The 18,547-nt window shown below is 41.4% G+C and overlaps 1 protein-coding gene across 6 annotated transcripts in view; it reads right to left on the minus strand.

The window, feature by feature from the left end:
• The window catches only part of LOC120396082 (disintegrin and metalloproteinase domain-containing protein 20-like), a 162,980-nt gene that overhangs the window by 14,707 nt on the left and 129,726 nt on the right, over positions 1-18,547 (minus strand). For all 6 annotated transcript variants that reach the window (XM_039520992.1, XM_039520993.1, XM_039520990.1 and 3 more), the window contains 2 exons: positions 11,255-11,332; positions 6,632-6,743 (listed from right to left, as the gene is read on the minus strand). In XM_039520992.1, the coding sequence (XP_039376926.1) occupies positions 6,632-6,743; positions 11,255-11,332 (190 nt within the window). The remainder of the gene's footprint in view (positions 1-6,631; positions 6,744-11,254; positions 11,333-18,547) is intronic.

Consider the following 18,547-nt stretch of genomic DNA (forward strand, 5'->3'; position numbering starts at 1 on the left):
TCAAGGCACCACATGGGAAAAGAATTCTGGGAGATACATATACTGAAGAGCAACAGCCTTCACTCATGTCTCTGGCTGCCTCCAGGTATCTCCATGATGTTAGCAGCACCAGACTATGTGTAACTGCAAATTTATGCAGGAGAGAAGTTTCTGGAGGAGAGGCTAGGACTTGCTGTGTGGAGGGAGAAAGAACATTTATTGGCCTTAAAGTAACTGTGGTTCAGGATGTGTTGTCCCCGTGTATTCCACTTCTGGCATGCACGTGCCTCATGCACTCAAGACAAGACTCTTTTGGCCAGCACTGTCTGCTGAGGCTGTGTCTGCGCCTATGCCTGTCCAGCCCATCTCGCTCAAGGGTATCGAGGGTGGACTGGGCCAAACCATCCCTCAGCTCTTTCACCAATACAGAACGCCGCTGTTGTAGGATTCCATACAAGTGGAGAAGGAGGGCAGGTCTCGGAATACATGTGGACAACACATCCTGAGGAATTACAGTTAGTGTATGCAAAGTAACTGTTCTTTCTTCTTTGATGTTTGCAGTATTGTTGTAGCCATGCTGGCCTCAGGATATTAGAGAGACAAGGTGGATGAATCATTGTCTTTTATTGGACCAACTTCTGGTGATGAAAAAAACAAGCTTCTTCAGGAACTGAAGAAGAGCTCTGGATAAGCTTGGAAAGTTGTCTCTTTCAACAACAGAAGTTGGCTCAATGAAAGATATTGCCTCACCCACCGTACTCTTTTGAGTAATTATCCACATGTATTCCCTGCTTCCGGTGAACCACAAGCTGTGACCTCATAGATAGGAGGTCGGTGCTCAGAAACTACCAAATAAAGACTGAAGGATAGCTTTGCCGAAGTGGGCATCAGATCTTGAGGCCTCAAATAGGGAATAGTCAGGGACTAGACTATCATTTCTCATCACATGGGAGAAATGCTGTGAAGGTTAGATTAATAGTTCTGAGCTCTATCACATTTATGTGAAAGGGAGTTTCTTCAGGAGTCTAGTGGGTTTAGGTCTGAATGTGGTCCAGGTGAGCTCCCCACCAAGTGTGGGAGCATCCATCACCAGTTTCTTGGTAGGTAGAGGTGAAGAAAATGGTACCCCTTTGCATACCCAGAGAAGATCCTTCCACTAAGTTAATGATGAGAGAGGATTTCTTGGCAGACCTGCGCCCTTGTGTCAATGTAATGTCTGTTGAGTAGATGTAACAATTTCCCAGTTTAACAATCCTTGCATGCAGAACAGGTAAAGGCGAGCATGCTGTGTTACATATATGCAGGGGCCATATGTCCAAGAAGTCTGAAACAGACTTTTCTCCAGTGTTTGAGGGTAAGTTGGCAGCTGGCTGAGATCTATTATGGTGTTGAATCCATCTTGCGGCAGATAAACCTTTGCTATTGTGGAATCTACTGCTGTGTGAACTCTGTTCTCTGAGTTGAGAATAAAAATAATTTTTCCCTGTTGATTCTGAAGCCTAATGTGATGAAAAGTTGCAAGATCTGATGGATGGAGTAATTTACCTGCTTTGCTGATCTTCCTTGAATGAACCAATCATCAGTGTACAGGACTACCCATAAGCGTGATAACTAGGAGTGTGGGGAGTGCTGCAGCACCCCCAGATTTTACTGTGAAAAGTTTGCGGGTGCTGTCAGAAAGAAATTAGCATTATTTTGCCATTCTTGAGAATCCCAGATCTGTGCTGCACCTGTGTGGTGTGAGCGGTAATTGCACTTTTTTCACATTGCTTTTGATCACACGGGGTTCACAGTTTCCTTAGCTGGCTTTCAGCACCCCCATGATAAAATGTGTTCCAGCACCACAGGGAATACCTGGATCCCCTGATTTCTCAGGTGAGCAGCCACTACTGCCAAGCACTTGGTGAAAGCTCTTGGAGTTGTTGCTAGACTGAAGGGCAGAAGTCTGTACTGATAGTGAAAATTTCCCACTTGGAATCTCAGTGAACTGTGAAAATATGTGCTCTGCAGGTTGAGAGCTGAAAACCAGTCATGAGGAGAAGCTAGGGATACCATCCTGAACTTGAAATGGTGGGCGAAGGCACTGAGCCATCTAAGTCCAGGAGTTGATGCCAGCCCCCTTTCTTCTCCAGGACTGGAAAATAATGTGAATGTAACCCCCAAGGAACTTAACTAGGTTCCTGAAGCTCTGTGTGCTTGTAACTCAGGGAGAGCCATGCTATCTCTGGGAGGAAGGGGAAACCCCAGGGCAGATTCACAGTCTGCTAGGCAACAAAGAGGGTTTCAGAGTGTGGGGGGGAACCCTGACACAGGTCTGACCTCTTGTATAGTACAGGACACTAACACCACTTGCCATCCCCACACCAAGCCCAGCAACCAGAATTAGACCAAAGTATTACAGGCCTCAGGAGATTAAAATATTGTGTATGTCAGAGGCAGAGAAAAAGCTGTTAGAAACCTGTTTGGTAACTGTTGTTTGAGATGTGTTGCACATGTCCACTCCAGTTCAGGTATGTGTGGGTGCCAGTGTCCTGAACCCAGAGATGTTTTCCCCCACTGGGATGGCACATGTGCCCTCCATATGCTCATGTTGCTAGCTGAGGGTATAAAGCGATGGAGCTGCCTCAGTCTGTTAGACCTGCAGCAGGAGTCTCCCTACAAGATACGGGAGCAGGCAGATACTGGACACAGTGTTGGTATATATCCACAAATGCTCTTTATTGCTTACAAAATAAACCACTCACTCCACATTCACAAAATTACCATGGAAATCACCACATCTGAGGTGGAAGCTGTGCATTTAAATTTCTTTTTAAAGCAGATTAGTAAATCTGTAATTGCACTAACATTTCACCTCAGTTCAAACCTGACCTAGGTCACAAATGAGTTTTGGAATCATAATATGGTCCCTGGAAATGTGTTCATCTCACATAACAATGCAAAGCTGTGTATAAGAAAACAACTTAAAATTCCTAATGTGCTCAAATTGGGGGGACTGGATAATCTACATCCCAGAATACCAAAAGAACTGGCACGTGAGACAGATTAATAAAAAATCCTTACTCCTAGACTAGTAATAGCCAATGGACATTAAGTAGTAATTCTAACTACACTAACACTGCACTAATAAATGAACTAGTTATTAACAAAAATAGGTTTTGGGTCACACAGACCACCAGAGTTGTAGACACTACCAAGGGTTCCATCTGGCCACCATAGCTGGGTGATAAGGAGGAACTGAACAATGGTTGGGCCTGCTCCATTCTTTATGCCCTCAGGTGGGGAGAAGGGAGGTATGAGGGCACACAGGGTGCATGCATGGCCCCATTGGACACTGCTGACTGAAATAGTCCAAACTTGAGTGCATGAGGTGCTTGCAAATGTGGACGATAGACTTCAGTACTGATGCAAAAATGGTATCAGAAATTATTATAATATATTCTTAGAATTTTAGGTCATTGTAAACTTGCCTGTGACTTTCCTGAATTTTAAATAACACTTGTGATTGCTTACATACACATGATGCTTATAGAACAGAACACCACTACTTATGGTTTTGGTTGCTTATTTTATTAAATTACATGTTCAGGTGAATTAAAAAAATTGCAGGTTTCTGCTTTCTTGTGACACAGTGAGAAGCCAAGTGTCAGGGAAGATAACAACTCTTTGGCTTTTTGCACCCACATCGGTTTACACAGACTCTAATATGCAGCTTTTATAACTTCTATCTTGCTTTAACTTTCTGTATTATTTTATGTGATGTTTTGAAATGTATATAAGCATTGACTATTGTGATTTGTGCTTAAAATTATTATTTTAAAATATTTAACAGAAATCTTTAGTTACAAGTTGTAAATATACTGCAAATGGTATACCATAAATCCAAGGACCATTTTGGTCAGAAAGCAAAGAACCCACAAACAAATCCAAAGGCCTTTCAAATAACTGGACACATCTCTTATATAAGATACTGCTTGGTTTAAATACGATTTCACCTCTGGATTTCAATAATGGCTTAAATAAGTCTTTTGAGATGTATATTTGCAAACACTTTGTATCTAAATACAAATCTCATATAATAACTTCCTAATGCCATTGTTATGTGAATAGGAGATATATTATGTACAAATATAGCAAGGTAATTTAATACCACAACTGGTTACTAATGCAAGAAGCCATTTGAGTATAAAATATAATTGAAGGTTACTTACTTATAACCAGATTTTTTCACGATGACTCTGCACATTTACACTAATGGGTAATGTGTCGCCTGGTGGCACCAAACAGTACAACCTTCTCTAGGCAGTGTCTGTTAGAACATACGTGTGCCCCCTCTTACCTCTCCCCTCTTTGTCTCCGAACATGCCCAGGGTGAGGCCATATACAGGGTGCGGTGCCCTCTACTGTCTCAGTTCCTTCTACCGCTAACCCAGAAGCCCATAACAGGACTCCGAGAAAGAGGGGGAGGTGAGTGGGAAGCGTGAATATGCAGAATCATCTTGAAGAACTCTGGTTACAAATAAGTAACCTTCATTTCTTCTTTGAGTGGTTCTGAATATTTCCACTTATGGGTAGTTTGACAAGCAGTGCTGAAAAACCCTTACAAGTGGGAACAGAGTGCTAAGTAAATGACAATTGTAACATCTTTCTGACAGATTTATCATCTACTCTAGAAGATGGATCCAGGGCATAATGTTTAGTGAATGTATGCACTGAGTTCCAAGTAGCAGTCTTGAAAATTTCCCTAACAGGAATATGTTTAAAACAAGCAAAAGATGTTGCTACTGTACTAGTAGAATGAGACCATACAATGGGAGGCTAAGGGATTTCTGCTAATTTGTAACACTGAATGATGCCTGGTTTAACTCATCTCAAAATAGTATGAGCAAACATACTATGACCATTATGATTTTTTGTGTAAGAAAGAATCTTCATAAAACTCTTAGGTCTATCTGAGTAAAATGCAAGAGCCTAACTAGCTTCTAACATATGTAATGCAAACTCCACTTTATTATCATGAGGTTTCATGGAGAAAACAGTAAATTAACTATCTGATTGATATGAAATTCAGACATTCTTTTTGGTAGAAACATGAAATCAGGTCTAAGTACTACATTATCTTTACGTAAAATTGTAAATGGTGGATCATCCATGGGGGCTTGCAGTTCACTCACTCTTCTGGCTGATATTATAGCAATAATGAAGACTACTTTAATAGATAAATAAAATAAAGAACTCTAGTGTCCTCAGCCAGGGAAGATGACAAAGCCAAGCATACCGCTTCAAGTGGACTGCAGATACCAAACTCTGGCAGAAGAATCTGAAGCACCAAATGATGCCCTGAAGGCTTTGCTATGTTCTGTTCTTCTGTCAGAATAGCATTAGTCAGTCTTCTGTTGGGTGGGAACCCCCTGGAAGGTAGGTAGGAAAAAAGTGCATCACCTTCTTTACACTACTCTTTTGCCTCTGGTGTCTATTTAGGGCCAGATTCTGATCCACTCATTCATGATGAATAGTAACTTATCTCCACAAGATCCCACTGATCCATTTGGAAAGTAAGGTGCTACTTGTGTAGCCCAAGGGGCTAGCTTTAGCATTTATTTTATTTGGCAGTAATGCAAGGAACGTACAGGCCTGTAACCTATAGCATAAGACTTGCAACCTATGAACTGTGACACAGATAAATGGCCTAACGGTTACCCCTAAGTTTTGGGGAACTGGAAATAGAGTGTGTAAGGGGGAATTTTGTCCATAATGACACCAGCCAACAACAGGAACACGAGCTAACACTGGCTTTTGGATAGAACATCTGCAGATATCTGACCACAAGAGTGCCATAGCAATGAACTGATGTATATGATAATAACTTGAGATCATTATTATACTAACCAATAGGAGAAGGGCACCTTAACACAAGTAGGGTGAAGGAATACAAATAAAGAGGAGGGGAGAAATCCCTAATGAATATGCATTAGACGTAGTGGCATCAGTGTAATATATTATAAAAGTTGCATTCAAGCCTGTGTGTGGGAGAAGAGAGAGGTTTAGCCCTTGGGAGGTGCCAGGATGATGGCCACTGGAGGTGATGAGGAAGATGATGGTGATGAGAAAGATAATGGTTAACATTTTCAGGTTGTTCTGCCAGAGATGGCGTGAGTATACGGATGATCAGATGTACATTCTGTATTATCTCTATTCACTTTACTGGGGTTCGAGTGTTTGTGACTTTGCTAAAAGTATTAATAAACTATTGTAGAAGGGTTCCTACAGTGTGAGTGTTGCAACTGTGCACATCAGAGCTTACATCTATACAGTAATTTGAATAATACCGGGTGTGATCTTGGGACAAGAACCTGTCAAATCTCAGAGTGATAACTGAGAATTCTTAAGTAATCAGTATAATTAATACATAATCAATGGATCGGGCTATACTTGGTATGAGTAAGGATATCAGAATCAGGCCTTTTGAGTGTTATATAAGTAATGACTTCCAGCTCCTTTCAAGGGCCGCTCCAACTGACCACATTGCTGTAGCATAGCCTGGATGTGACAAAGGCGTGGGTGACCACATTACAATACAGGTCACAGGTTCCTGGCTTTAGACTAAAAAACAGGATAAAATATAGAGTGCTTAGTTTTTCACAGCACTTACTACTGGCAGTCGGAGGGGGTCCACTGTCAACACTTCCTCCAAATCCTTTTAATGTACAGTCTGGAGGGGCCCAACCAAAATTACAATGGCAGTTTTTCTTACTGTTGCACATCTGAAATAGAATAAGGGTATAAATAACATGAACCAAATGAGCACTTTGATGAAAATACGGCTTTTCTGAGCTCTTTGTACATTCGAACTGCCTTGTACTCTATAGCATCATACTAAATAAAAGAAAGAATGTTAGTTTCTTACCCGATACTTTAAGTTTCTCCAACTCCCTTGACAGGAGCACCAAAATAACTAGTTATCCAGAGTCTCCATTTTTGGAGGGAGGAGTTAATATACTGACTTTGGTTTATTAGTGTGCAATCTTATCTAGTGGCTGACCAAAAGATCTAAAAATGGAACCAATTTCTCTAACCACTTAAATCAGTTCTCCTTTAGTTTAAATTGTATAGGGCTATATTTTGGAGTTGAAAGACAAAATTTAATGGAGTCACTGCATACCCACTCTGTTAGGTATCACAAAGCCTTTGAAAACAGAGTACATGATAGAGCAAACTTCCCCTCAGATGAGAAACTCCAATGTTTAGAATTATTAATTTATTAGAAAAGACATTTTAATGTTATTGAAACCCTTAGTGAAATCACGTGTCAAGCCTCAAGAGGAAAGTTAGGGAGCAAGAAAGCAACAGCAGATTGCATATGGCAGAGTTGGTTTATTCCTTCTCTCTGGCTTGTACTATAAAAAGTAGAGATCTGGTCATTCTTATCTTGGAGGAGTATATTTTACCCTCAGAGCCAGGGGAAGCTGGTTGCATTAACCTGTAGGCCTTGAACACCATTTTCAGCCATGCAAATGCTATTGTTTCTATTTTTGCACTACACCATGTGGTGCTAGGAATGCAATTTGAAAAGCAGTTGTTGGCTCATTGGCTGATGTAAAGTAGAGAAGGAGCCATTGGCTTATAAAACAGATTTTCTACTTCTAGGAGTAAATCGAGGTCAGGACACAATGCTCGGTATTATAATTTAACATTTACTTTGCAGTAGTGCCTAAAGGACAGAAGAAGGGTGGGCTCCCATTGTGTTAGTTTATGCACAAATATGTGATAAATGACAGTTTCTGCCAAAAAAGCATGGTTAGAAGTTGGTTCAGCTCAGATTAATGCTCAGTAGTACAGTGTCCTCAGGTTAGGCCAGAAATCAGCCAGATGGGTTTTTATACTGTAGAACTAGGATTTAAGAAACATTCTTAGTAAATAATTTTTGTTACTAGAATTTCATGCACCACATTTATTTTTCTAAGGTTTCTCAATTAAAATCTCTCCATTCCCTTTAATCAGGACAGCTGAATGATCCAGGTCCTCTTTTCTTTGGGGTGTTAAAGAAGAGAGTGATTGTCCCATTTCCAGGCTCCAATCTACACACAAAATCCCCTCCCCTCCATTTGAGCAGAAGCTGTATTTCTCCTTCCCAGGAGCACCTGCTTCCTACTGAAACCCTTAATCTCTAATGGCTGCCTCTGTCAGTACCATTCAGCTAGCTAATGTGCTACAGCCCTCAGGTCTTCTTCTCTAGCCTGGCACTTAAGGTGATCTTTACAGGCTGGGCTCTTACACTCAGCCCACTGAAGAGTTCAACTGCCTCACAGTCCAGCTAAGACTAGGGCACATACATCTTGGGCTTCTTGTCCCAGCTTCCCATTTGTGTGTGTTTGATTTAAATAGTAATTGCATCTGTGGTCTGCATAGATCACCTTACAGATGGGCATCTGACTGCTAGACACCAACTCCTGAGAATGTCAGCTGCTCAGGCTGAACATTGTCTAACTGGTTGGTGGGTAAGTAATGGACTGACTGTCTCATGTTGCTTTCTTAATGAGCTTCTCAGTTCCATTAGTAGCTACTACAGGAGCTCTCCTTTATCACAAGCCGTAGAGACTTAGATTTTTTTTGGAGCCAAAGGATCACGGTTCTAGTCCCAGCTCTCCAAGCCTTATAGTTATGTCTAGTACATATCCTATCTAGTCTGTGTCACACTGGGACTTCGGACAGTTTACCAGGAATACCAGTGACTGATTGAGGTGATATTTAAAACTTTGCTGCAGTGATACACATAGATATTGCATTTCACTGGAATTTGAGGGCAAGTTAAGTCATGCTGTTTCTCAGTTATTTCAAATCCAATGTTCATCTCTTCCTGATTCCTCCCATTAATTTTGGTGTGTAAGCTAAGCTACTACCTACAAAAAACAGCCCTTCATCCTGCAGAGCAAATTTCTCCTTTAAAGTTAGCATAGGATAGACTTAGGCAATATCTACACTATGGACCTTACAGCTGTACCATTTCAACTGTGCCAATGTAAGGTCTCCTATGTAGCTGCTCTTTGCCAGCAGGAGAGAGCTCTTCTGCCAGCATAATTAAACCACCTCTATGAGCGGCATTAGCTATGTCAGCAGGAGAGGACGTTAGTTAACAGATATTTGCAAGCCTCACTCTGCTTTGTGAGGAATATGGGTTTTACTGTATCCATTAGTAAACCAAGGAATCCCAAGGGATAATTATGGTTGAAAATGTTTTTTGTAATCACTTTCTGTGGTCCTGGAGATTACGATCTTTGCTGTCAGACGGAGACATCAGCTCTATTTTTGGCTGAGCAAAGTGAAGTGGTCCTACACTCAACTACACAGTATTTCTCTTCCTTCCTCTCTCTGTGTGAAGCCTCCCCAATGTCTGTTCCATGGTTGTTGTTGGGGAAACAGATCCTTGGGGGAAAGGGAGAGAAGAAAGACCCCCTGCCACAGGTGGAGTGGGGGGAGGGAAGGCACAGCATGGGGGTAATACAGAGCCCCTGGTATGAGGGAAGGACATGGGGGTTGCAGGGACTTCCTAAAATAGAAGTGGATTGGAAGGTGGCACATAGGGAGCTTATAGAGAGAAATGGAGGATTTGAACCAGTGGATTCTTGCTTGGACCAGGGGGTTTGCCAGATAATCATTAACATACAAGTACTTAAAAAGGGGAGTATGATTATTTAGTTTTCCCTCATCAGTTTTTCTTTCTCATGACAGTTTCTGGAGCTGTTTTTCCCTAACTACTTGTAGGAATATAGACTTGGTGAACTAAAGTTTTAAATTGAATCTGAATGTTAGTGCAAGTGACAGGCTCAAAGTTTGTGACCAAACACAATGAGAAGCAAAGAGGCTGAAATAAGAAGAAAGGATGTTTGTGTTAAATTTATAGCGACCCTGGAAATAACAGTATTATCTTATTTAAGGTTTTGGTTCAGATGCAGTAAATAATTCTTTAAAAATAAAGAAAACATCATTAATTGGGTACCAGGTGCAGTGATTACATATACTGATTTATTATAAAGAACTGCTTAATCCAGGAGCTGGTAAGGTATCACCGAAGTCTGATCCTATTGTGCATATTTGGGCATGGTTTATAACTATATTGTTGCTAAAATATAAATATGTATATGCTGGTATTTGTATTTTGAATGTAATCAAACACCAACTGGCCTTTAGACTAATAAAGGAATACTTGAGTAGAAGCTAAGTTATGGTGAACATTAGTAAATGTATTAGGAAAATTATTTCCCAAAGTACTGCTTCAGCATCTCAGTCTTCTCTAGCAGGGTTTCTCAAACAGGGGTCACCGCTTGTGTAGGGAAAGCTCCTGGCAGGCCGGGCCGGTGTTTACCTGCCCCGTCCGCAGGTCCGGCCGATCGTGGCTCCCACTGGCCATGGATCACTGCTCCAGGCCAATGGGAGCTGCTGGAAGCAGCATGGGCCGAGGGACTTACTGACCGCTGCTTCCAGCAGCTCCCATTGACTCGGAGTAGCGATCTGCAGCCAGTGGGAGTCGCAATCGGCCAGACCTGCGGACGGGGCAGGCAAACACACCGGCCCGGCCCGGCCCGCCAGGGGCTTTCCCTACACAAGTGGCAACCTCTGTTTGAGAAACCCTGTTCTATAGTGTCATCACACCTTTCTCTCCTTCCTTAGAATGAATTGTATCTAGCTTATATAGGTCTGAAACTCTCCCATACCCATGAGGCTCTGAGGGGACTTCCTAACTGGAGACAGCTGCTTGGGTTTTTTTTCCCCTTTTCCCCTCTGCAGCAGTTCACTCTCTAAAAAAGGGATGCAAGATCGTGCAAGCACTGAGCTTGTTTCTGGAAGCCTCTACAATTTCTAAATCCTATCATTGTTTACTCCAAGACGCATTAGTGTATTATGCTCCACTTAGGGCTATTGTTGAAGACTCCAAGAAACTTTAATCTTGTGCTATGAGACCTGAGTTTCTTGTTCTGCACTGACTCCCCAGCTGACTGTAAGTGCAACATATAGAAATAATTAACTGGCAATAAAATCCCAAATGGCATGAGATTTCGCAGATCTGACTGTATCATGTGTCATATGTGGCTTTACATCAGATGGTGTATAGTTTATAAGATTCCTTCTCAAAATACTTTAATTACTGCTTTTTAAGATCTTGTCCAATTAAAATAATCTTAAGTCTAATGTGAAGCATCACTTGTAAGAGACTAAGTTCAGTGCTCTACGTATTCTACTCTGAAAATCTGAGGATGTTAAAATCTTTCTTACTTACCCCTCTGTTACTGCATTTTGTGTAATTACAATCGTAATCCAGAATTTCTATATTGACACATGTCCTGTTTATACATATCTGTAAAAGTTCACAAATAAATATATATTAGATAATAGGATGACATTAGGAAAGCCTGTATTCTGACTGGTTATTAAATGTGGAAACCACACTACAAGTCAAAAAGAAAGGTATACTGAAGACACAACTTCATTTGCCAATTGCAGCATGTGATCTGGTTGCGTGAACCAACGCATAGTGTTGGGTTTCAAGAAGGAGACTGGAAGCTGAATAATCTGGTAAATATGGAATTCAGAAGATACTTTTGGGAGAAACTTAGGATATGGTCGTAATGAAACTTTATTCCTGAAGAATACTGTAACGGGAGGGTCTAAATCAAAGCCCCACTGTGACAGGTTCCCTAGGTACTCACAGCACCTCCTGCTGGTTGCTCTCAGCTTTCCAGACCAGCTGTCTGGCAGGCATCTCCAGTGTCCTGAGTCACTACCCAGTGTCTGGTAGGGGAACCCAGGCCTACCCTCCACATTGGGTTCCAGCCCAGAGACCCTATAATATATAGCCTAGGTCTGTCCTGCCTGTGACCTTGCTGTTTTTTCTCTGAGCTTTTCCTACCTAATTGTCTCACCCACTCTCTGGGTTCACCATCTTCCCTATTACCTCCTCTCAGGAAGTCTGTGCAGCTTGCCATCCTGCAGCCACAAACACTCCTTCTTCCTTCCATGGAGTGACTGCCCTTACCTAGCTGTCATGCCCCTCTCCAGCAATCTCTAGCTTTCTACAGACCCCACATGTCCTGTCCAGGTGAGCCTGTTCCTCATCAATTAACTTTCTGCCTTGCAGCCTAATTAGTAGCTTAGGACCATCTGGTCCCATCCAGCTCTCGCCGGGCCAATGTGGGGTGCATGCCCGGTAACACCCTAGTTCCCCAACTCTTCATGCAGAAGTGATACCACCCTGAAAGCCATCTTCATGGCCAGGTGATGGCTCAAAGTGGGGGGGTCCATGTGACAAATAAGCACCAAGTGTAGATCACATAAAAGGGTGGGCTCTCTAATTGGTGGAGAAATGGTTCATCAGACCCTTAATTAATCTTGCTGTTAGGAGGGTGAGGAAAAACTGAGAAACCCTCAACGGAGGAATGAAAGTCAGTTATTGCTACCAAGTGAACCTTGACACAACTCATGGAGAATCTTAACTTTTTCAATTCCAAAGACTAATCAAGACCAGCATAGAGGAAAAGTGTGAACAGGAGAAAACTATCACTGGATAAACCTGTAGTGAAATCGCTTCCATTTCAGAAGCTAAGTGTTTTGTGTGGACATCTTCATACCGTTTAATACTACTTGTTTTACCTCTGCAGAACGGGAAGCCTCTATCCCCAAGAACCATTGAATAACCAAGCTCTGAGATGAAGATTTCCCAGATTGGGCTGAAGAGTCCAAATGGAGTCCTAAGACAACAGGTGGGGAATGGACAAAACAGACAACACCAGGAAAGAGGCAAGGTGAATCAGGTAAGGGTACCAGACTTGTCTTAGACACCCTTGGACAACTAAAATGGCCCTGGCATAGTCATATTTGACCTTCTTAAATACTCTCAAATCAACAGTAGTGCAAGATATGCCCCGAGAAGGCCCTTCGTCCAAGGAATGAACAACACATCCCCCAATGACTGAGGATCCCTCCCTCCTCCCAAGAAGAGTGTATTGCACTTCCTGTTGGTGGCTGTGGCAAAAAGGTCCATATTTAAAAACCCTAAGGTCACAAAAATGTAAATCCAGCTCCCATTCATAATCCTGGAATAAATGCCTGGTGATATTGTTGGTCATGGTGTTTTGTGAATAAAAAAAAACAACAACCCAAAAAAGAAAAAAGCTGCAGGAGTAAAAAGAATGCATGCAGAAGTCCAGCAGGAGAGTGGGACTATCCAGTTTATTGCATTGAATTCGGCATGTAGGATTACCTTGTGGGCAGGTAGCATATGTGTGCATCTGGTGCAAAGAGGTCATGGCCCTCAGAGACTGAGTATAGGCTCTTGAAACCAGAGAGACTGAACTGGAGGAGTTAAGGGAGACAGAGGTACACAGATGAGCCTTTCTGGGACACAGTAGAGTGGTCCCTGCCCCAGTTTGACAGCCTCTGTGGTGTTTAGGATGATGAAAATCTTGGAAGGAGAACATCAAACTGGAACAGAGGCAAATGGTCCCACAGTGGGCACCCTTCTCATAAACAGATAGTTAAGGGTTAAAGTCTCTTTTACCTGTAAAGGGTTAACAAGCTCAGTAACCTGACCAGAGGACCAATCAAGGGACAAGATAATTTCAAATCTCTGTGGAGGGAAGCCTTTGTCTGTGTTCTTTCTTTTGAATTCGTTCTCTCTTGGATTTAAGGGAGGCCAGACATATTCTTCAAGTTCTCCAAAGTTTCCTGAAGTATTTTCTTCTATTCAGTATAGTGAGCATTAGAAAGGCGAATTAGTCTTATAATTTAATTTCTGCATTTAAAATTGTGTGTTTGCTGGAGAAATATCTTTATTTCTGTTGCTGTTACTTTGATTATTCTGAGGAGGAGGGAGGGGCAGTCTCTCCAGTTTTTATAAGTTAGACCCTGTAAATTTTTCCATCCTGGTATTACAGAGATAATGTACTTTCTTTCTTTCTTTCAATAAAATCTTTTCTTTTTAGAACTTGATTGATTTCTTCCCTTGTTTGGATTTTCAGGGGAAGGGGAGGGGGAAAAGTGAATCCCTCTTTGTTTGATTCAAGGAATTTGAATCCAGGTATCTCTCCTAAGGAGAGGGGAGGGGGGAATGGATTATTTCCCTTTGTGTTAAGATTCAAGGAGCTTGGATCTGTGTTCCCAGGGAAGGTTTGAGAGGAATGGAAAGTGTACCAAAACACTATATTTTTGGTTGGTGGCAGCTTTACCAGATCTAAACTAGGATTTTAGTTTAGAGGAGTCCATGCAGGTCCCCATCTTGTGAACGCTAAAGTTCAAAGTGGGGAATAAACCTATGACAACCCTCCTTCCATATCATGGCATCCTCTCGCACTGAGGATACCTCTTGGGAGGGACTCCCAGTTATTAGGAAGAGAGAGGTGATAATAATGGGGGGATTCAAACATTAGAAACATAAGTAGTCGGCTTTGTGATGACTGGGAGAATCATATGGTGAATTGCTTGCTAGGTATGAAAGCCATGGCTTTATTAAGACATCTTAGAATATCAGGGTTGGAAGGAACCTCAGGTGGTCATTGAGACCAACCCACTGCTCAAAGCAGGACTAATCCCCAGACAGATTTTTGCCCTAGTTCCTTAAATTGTCCCCTCAAGGGCTGAACTCACAACTCTTGGTTTAGCATGCCAATGTTCAAACCACTGAGCTATCCCCGCCTGCTCTAGATAGACTTATGTACAGTGCTGAGGAGGAGCTGGTGGTTGTGATACATGTAAGTATTAATGACATAGGGAAAGGAGGAAAGAGGGCCTGGAGGCCACATTTAGGCTTCTAGGTAAGATATTGAAGTCCAGGATCTCCATGGTAGCATCCTCTGAAATCTTTCCAGTTCAATGTACAGGGTCAATTAGAGAGGCAAAATAGAAGGGTGTCAATGCGTGGATGAGATGATGGTATAGGAAGCAGAGATTTAGGTTTATTAGGAACTGGAGAACCTTTGAGGAAGGTGGACCCGATACAGGAAAGATGGGGTCCACCTAAACCAAAATTGAACCAGATTGCTGGCATATAAAATTAAAAAGCTTGTACAGGAGCTTTTAAACTAAGGCCTAGGAGGAAGCCAACAGATGTACAGGAGCACACAGTATGGACGGACATCCAGTAATGGAGGATATCTACATCCTAGTAAAGAGGAGAGTCTGGATGTTGATAAAGTGTAGAGAGGAACTGAAGAGAAACAGTCAAATGAAAAGAAGAGAGACCCATTCAATTACATCACAAAGGCAGGCAACTAAAAAGTGACAAATTTTTAAAGTGCTTGTATACAAATGCTAGAAATCTAAATACTAAGATGAGTGAATGCCTGGTATTCAATGAGGATATTGCTATAATAGCCATCACAGAAACTTGGTGGAATGATGATGACAATCAATGCTTGAATAATAAGAGTACAGCAGTAGGAATAAACTACCTGGACCAGGATAGCGATGGTGATTGTGAAATGCTCCCAGAGATTACAGAGGTTATAAAAATAGAAAATGTAATAATAATGGGGGATTTCAACTATGCCCATATTAATTGGGAACATGTCACTTCAGGATAGGATGCACAGAGAAAATTTCTAGACACCATTAATGACTGCGTCTTAGAGCAGTTACTCCTAGAACCCACCAGAGGAGAGGCAATTCTTGATTTAGTCCTAAGTGGCACATAGGATCTGGTCCAATAGGTGAATATAGCTGAAATGCTTGTAAATAGCGAGCATTATATAATTAAATTTAACATCCGTGTGGGGGGGGTGGAGGAGGAGGTAATAAAAGAAACCCAACACTAGTACTTAACTTCAAAAAAGGGAACTACAAAAAAATGAGGAAGCAAGTTAAATGGAAATTTAAAGGAACAGTCAAGAGTGAAATGCCTGCAAGCTGCATGGGAACTTTCTAAAAATTACTAGAATAGAGGTTCAAATTAAATGCATACCCCAAGACACCCTTTAAAATTGGAAGTTAAATCCTGCTGAAGAAAATAGAGAGGAGCATAAATTCTGGCAAGTCAAGTGCAAAAGGTAATTAGGCAGGTCAGAAAAGAATTTGAAGAGCAACTAGCAAAAGGCTCAAAAACTATATAGCAAAAAAAAAAAAAAAAAAAAAAAAGAAGCAGGAAGCATCAGAAGCAGGAAGCCTGCCAAACAGTCACTGGGGCCACTGGATGATTGAGGTGCTAAAAGAGCACTCAAGATAAGGCCATTGCGGAGAAGCTAAAGGGATTTTTTGCATCTGTTTTCACTGCACTGTTTACCCCTTTTTTCAGATCATTTATGAATATGTTGATCAGCACCAGTCCTAGAACAGATCCCTGAGGAACACTGCTACTTACCTCTCTCCATTCTGAAAACTGATCATTTATTCCTACTCTTGTTTCCTGTCTTTTAACCAGTTACTGATCCATGACAGGCTCTTCCCTCTTACCCCATGACTCCTTACTTTGCTTAAGTGCCTTTGGTGAGTCACCTTTTTCAAAGGCTTACTGAAAGTCCAAATACACTATATCTATTCAATCACTCTTGTGCATATGTTTGTTGACCTCAAAAGAATTCTAATACATTGGTGACATGATTTTCTTTTACAAAAGCCGTGTTGATTCTTCCCCAACGAATTATGTTAATCTATGTATTTGATAATTTTGTTTCTTTTCTATAGTTTCAACCAGTTTGCCGGGTATTGAAGTTAGGCTTACTGAACTGTAATTGCCAGGATAGCCACTGGAACCTTTTAAAAAAATTGGTTTCATATTTATCTTTCATCCAGTCATCTGTTACATGAGCTGATTTGAATGACAGGTTACATAATTTCATATTTGAGTTCCTTCAGAAATCTTGGGTGAATGCCATCTTGTCCTTGTCATAAACAGATAGTTAAGGGTTAAAGTCTCTTACCTGTAAAGGGTTAACAAGCTCAGTAACCTGATGAACACCTGACCAGAGGACCAATCAAGGGGCAAGATAATTTCAAATCTCTGTGGAGGGAGGTCTTTGTGTTCTTTGTTTGAGTGTTAGTTCTCTCTTTGGATTTAAGAGAGGCCAGACATATTCTTCAAGTTCTCCAAGGTTTCCTGAAGTATTTCCTACTATCCAGTCTAGTGAGTATTAGAAAGGCGGACTAGTCTTATAATTTAATTTCTGCATTTGCAATTGCGTGTTTGCTGGAAAAATTCTTTATTTCTGTTTGCTGTTACTGATTATTCTGAGCAGGAGGAAGGGGGAAGTCTCTCCAGGTTTATAAGTCAGACCCTGTGATATTTTTCCATCCTGGTATTACAGAGATAGTGTACTTTCTTTCTTTTTAATAAAATCTTTTCTTTTTAGAACTTGATTGATTTCTTCCTTGTTTGGATTTTCAGGGGAAGGGGAGGGGGAAAAGTGAATCCCTCTTTGTTTGATTCAAGGAATTTGAATCCAGGTATCTCTCCTAAGCACGAGGAGAGGGGAGGGGGGAAAAGGGTTGTTTCCCTTTGTGTTGAGATTCACGTTTGAATCTGTGTTCCCCAGGGAGAGTTTTGGGGGAACAGGGAGTGTGTCAGACACTTAAAACTTGACTGGTGGCAGCAAGAATCAGATCTAAACTAGGATTTTAGTTTAGAGGAGTCCATGCAGGTCCCCATCTTGTGAACGCTAAAGTTCAAAGTGGGGAATAAACCTATGACAGTCCTGATGACTTATTACTGTTTAATTTATCAATTTGTTCCAAAACAACCTCCCTCACATCCTCTGCAGTCTCAAAGGAAAGGTCTTCCACAGTATTTTGGTGCTCAATGCAGGACAACTGCAATGGAAATTAAACAAGCTGCAGAGTCAGCTGCATCTGAGGATGCTTTAATAAAGTTCTTGCTAAGAGGTCACCCTCAGCTGTGATGGCCTGGAACTGTTCAGGATGTTCCACAGAAAGGTGTTCAATAAAGCTGTTGAAATCCATATAGTTGGTGTGGTTATACTTCACAATCACAGCTAAGTGGTTCACTATCTTAAAATTGTAGGGCTAGAGATGAGTAACTCTTATGGCCAAACAGGTTGAGGTATTTTTGCTCCTGATCATATTTTGTAGATATAGTTTGGTTTTGTCTGCCAGGTTCATTGATGGCTTTGACAACCAAGGAGTTGGGTGAAGGCTGCAGAAATAAAAATTCAGAATTTCTGGCAGAAATGTAATCCTTTTTTGTAGTTTTTACATGTAGGTGGTACCATTGCCAAGGTTTGCCAGATGGTCTTGGTGGGTTTTGGTAAAGCATAATTTACTGGTAAAATCCCTCAAGGTGAGGCTGTCAAATTCAGAATGTCTAAAACATTATGCTGTAACTCTTGGAGCTCCTCTAATGGTATCTGTGGCAAGTCAGCAATTTGTTTCATCTGCTCTTGAAGCTGTTTAAGAAATTGTCAGCCAAAGAAGGTGGGGGAGGCATCATGGCCTCATCTGGAGAAGATATTTGTTTGTGGAGTGACCTTTCTTGTGTGTTCATTCCTCTTTCTCATAAAAATTTCTTCTTCAATTGAGCTCATTGAGGAAGAGGAGATGGAGCAAGAGACCATCTCCCCTGGTGGTCACC

Source organism: Mauremys reevesii, linkage group 1, assembly GCF_016161935.1.
Source record: "Mauremys reevesii isolate NIE-2019 linkage group 1, ASM1616193v1, whole genome shotgun sequence".
Taxonomy (NCBI): domain Eukaryota; kingdom Metazoa; phylum Chordata; order Testudines; family Geoemydidae; genus Mauremys; species Mauremys reevesii.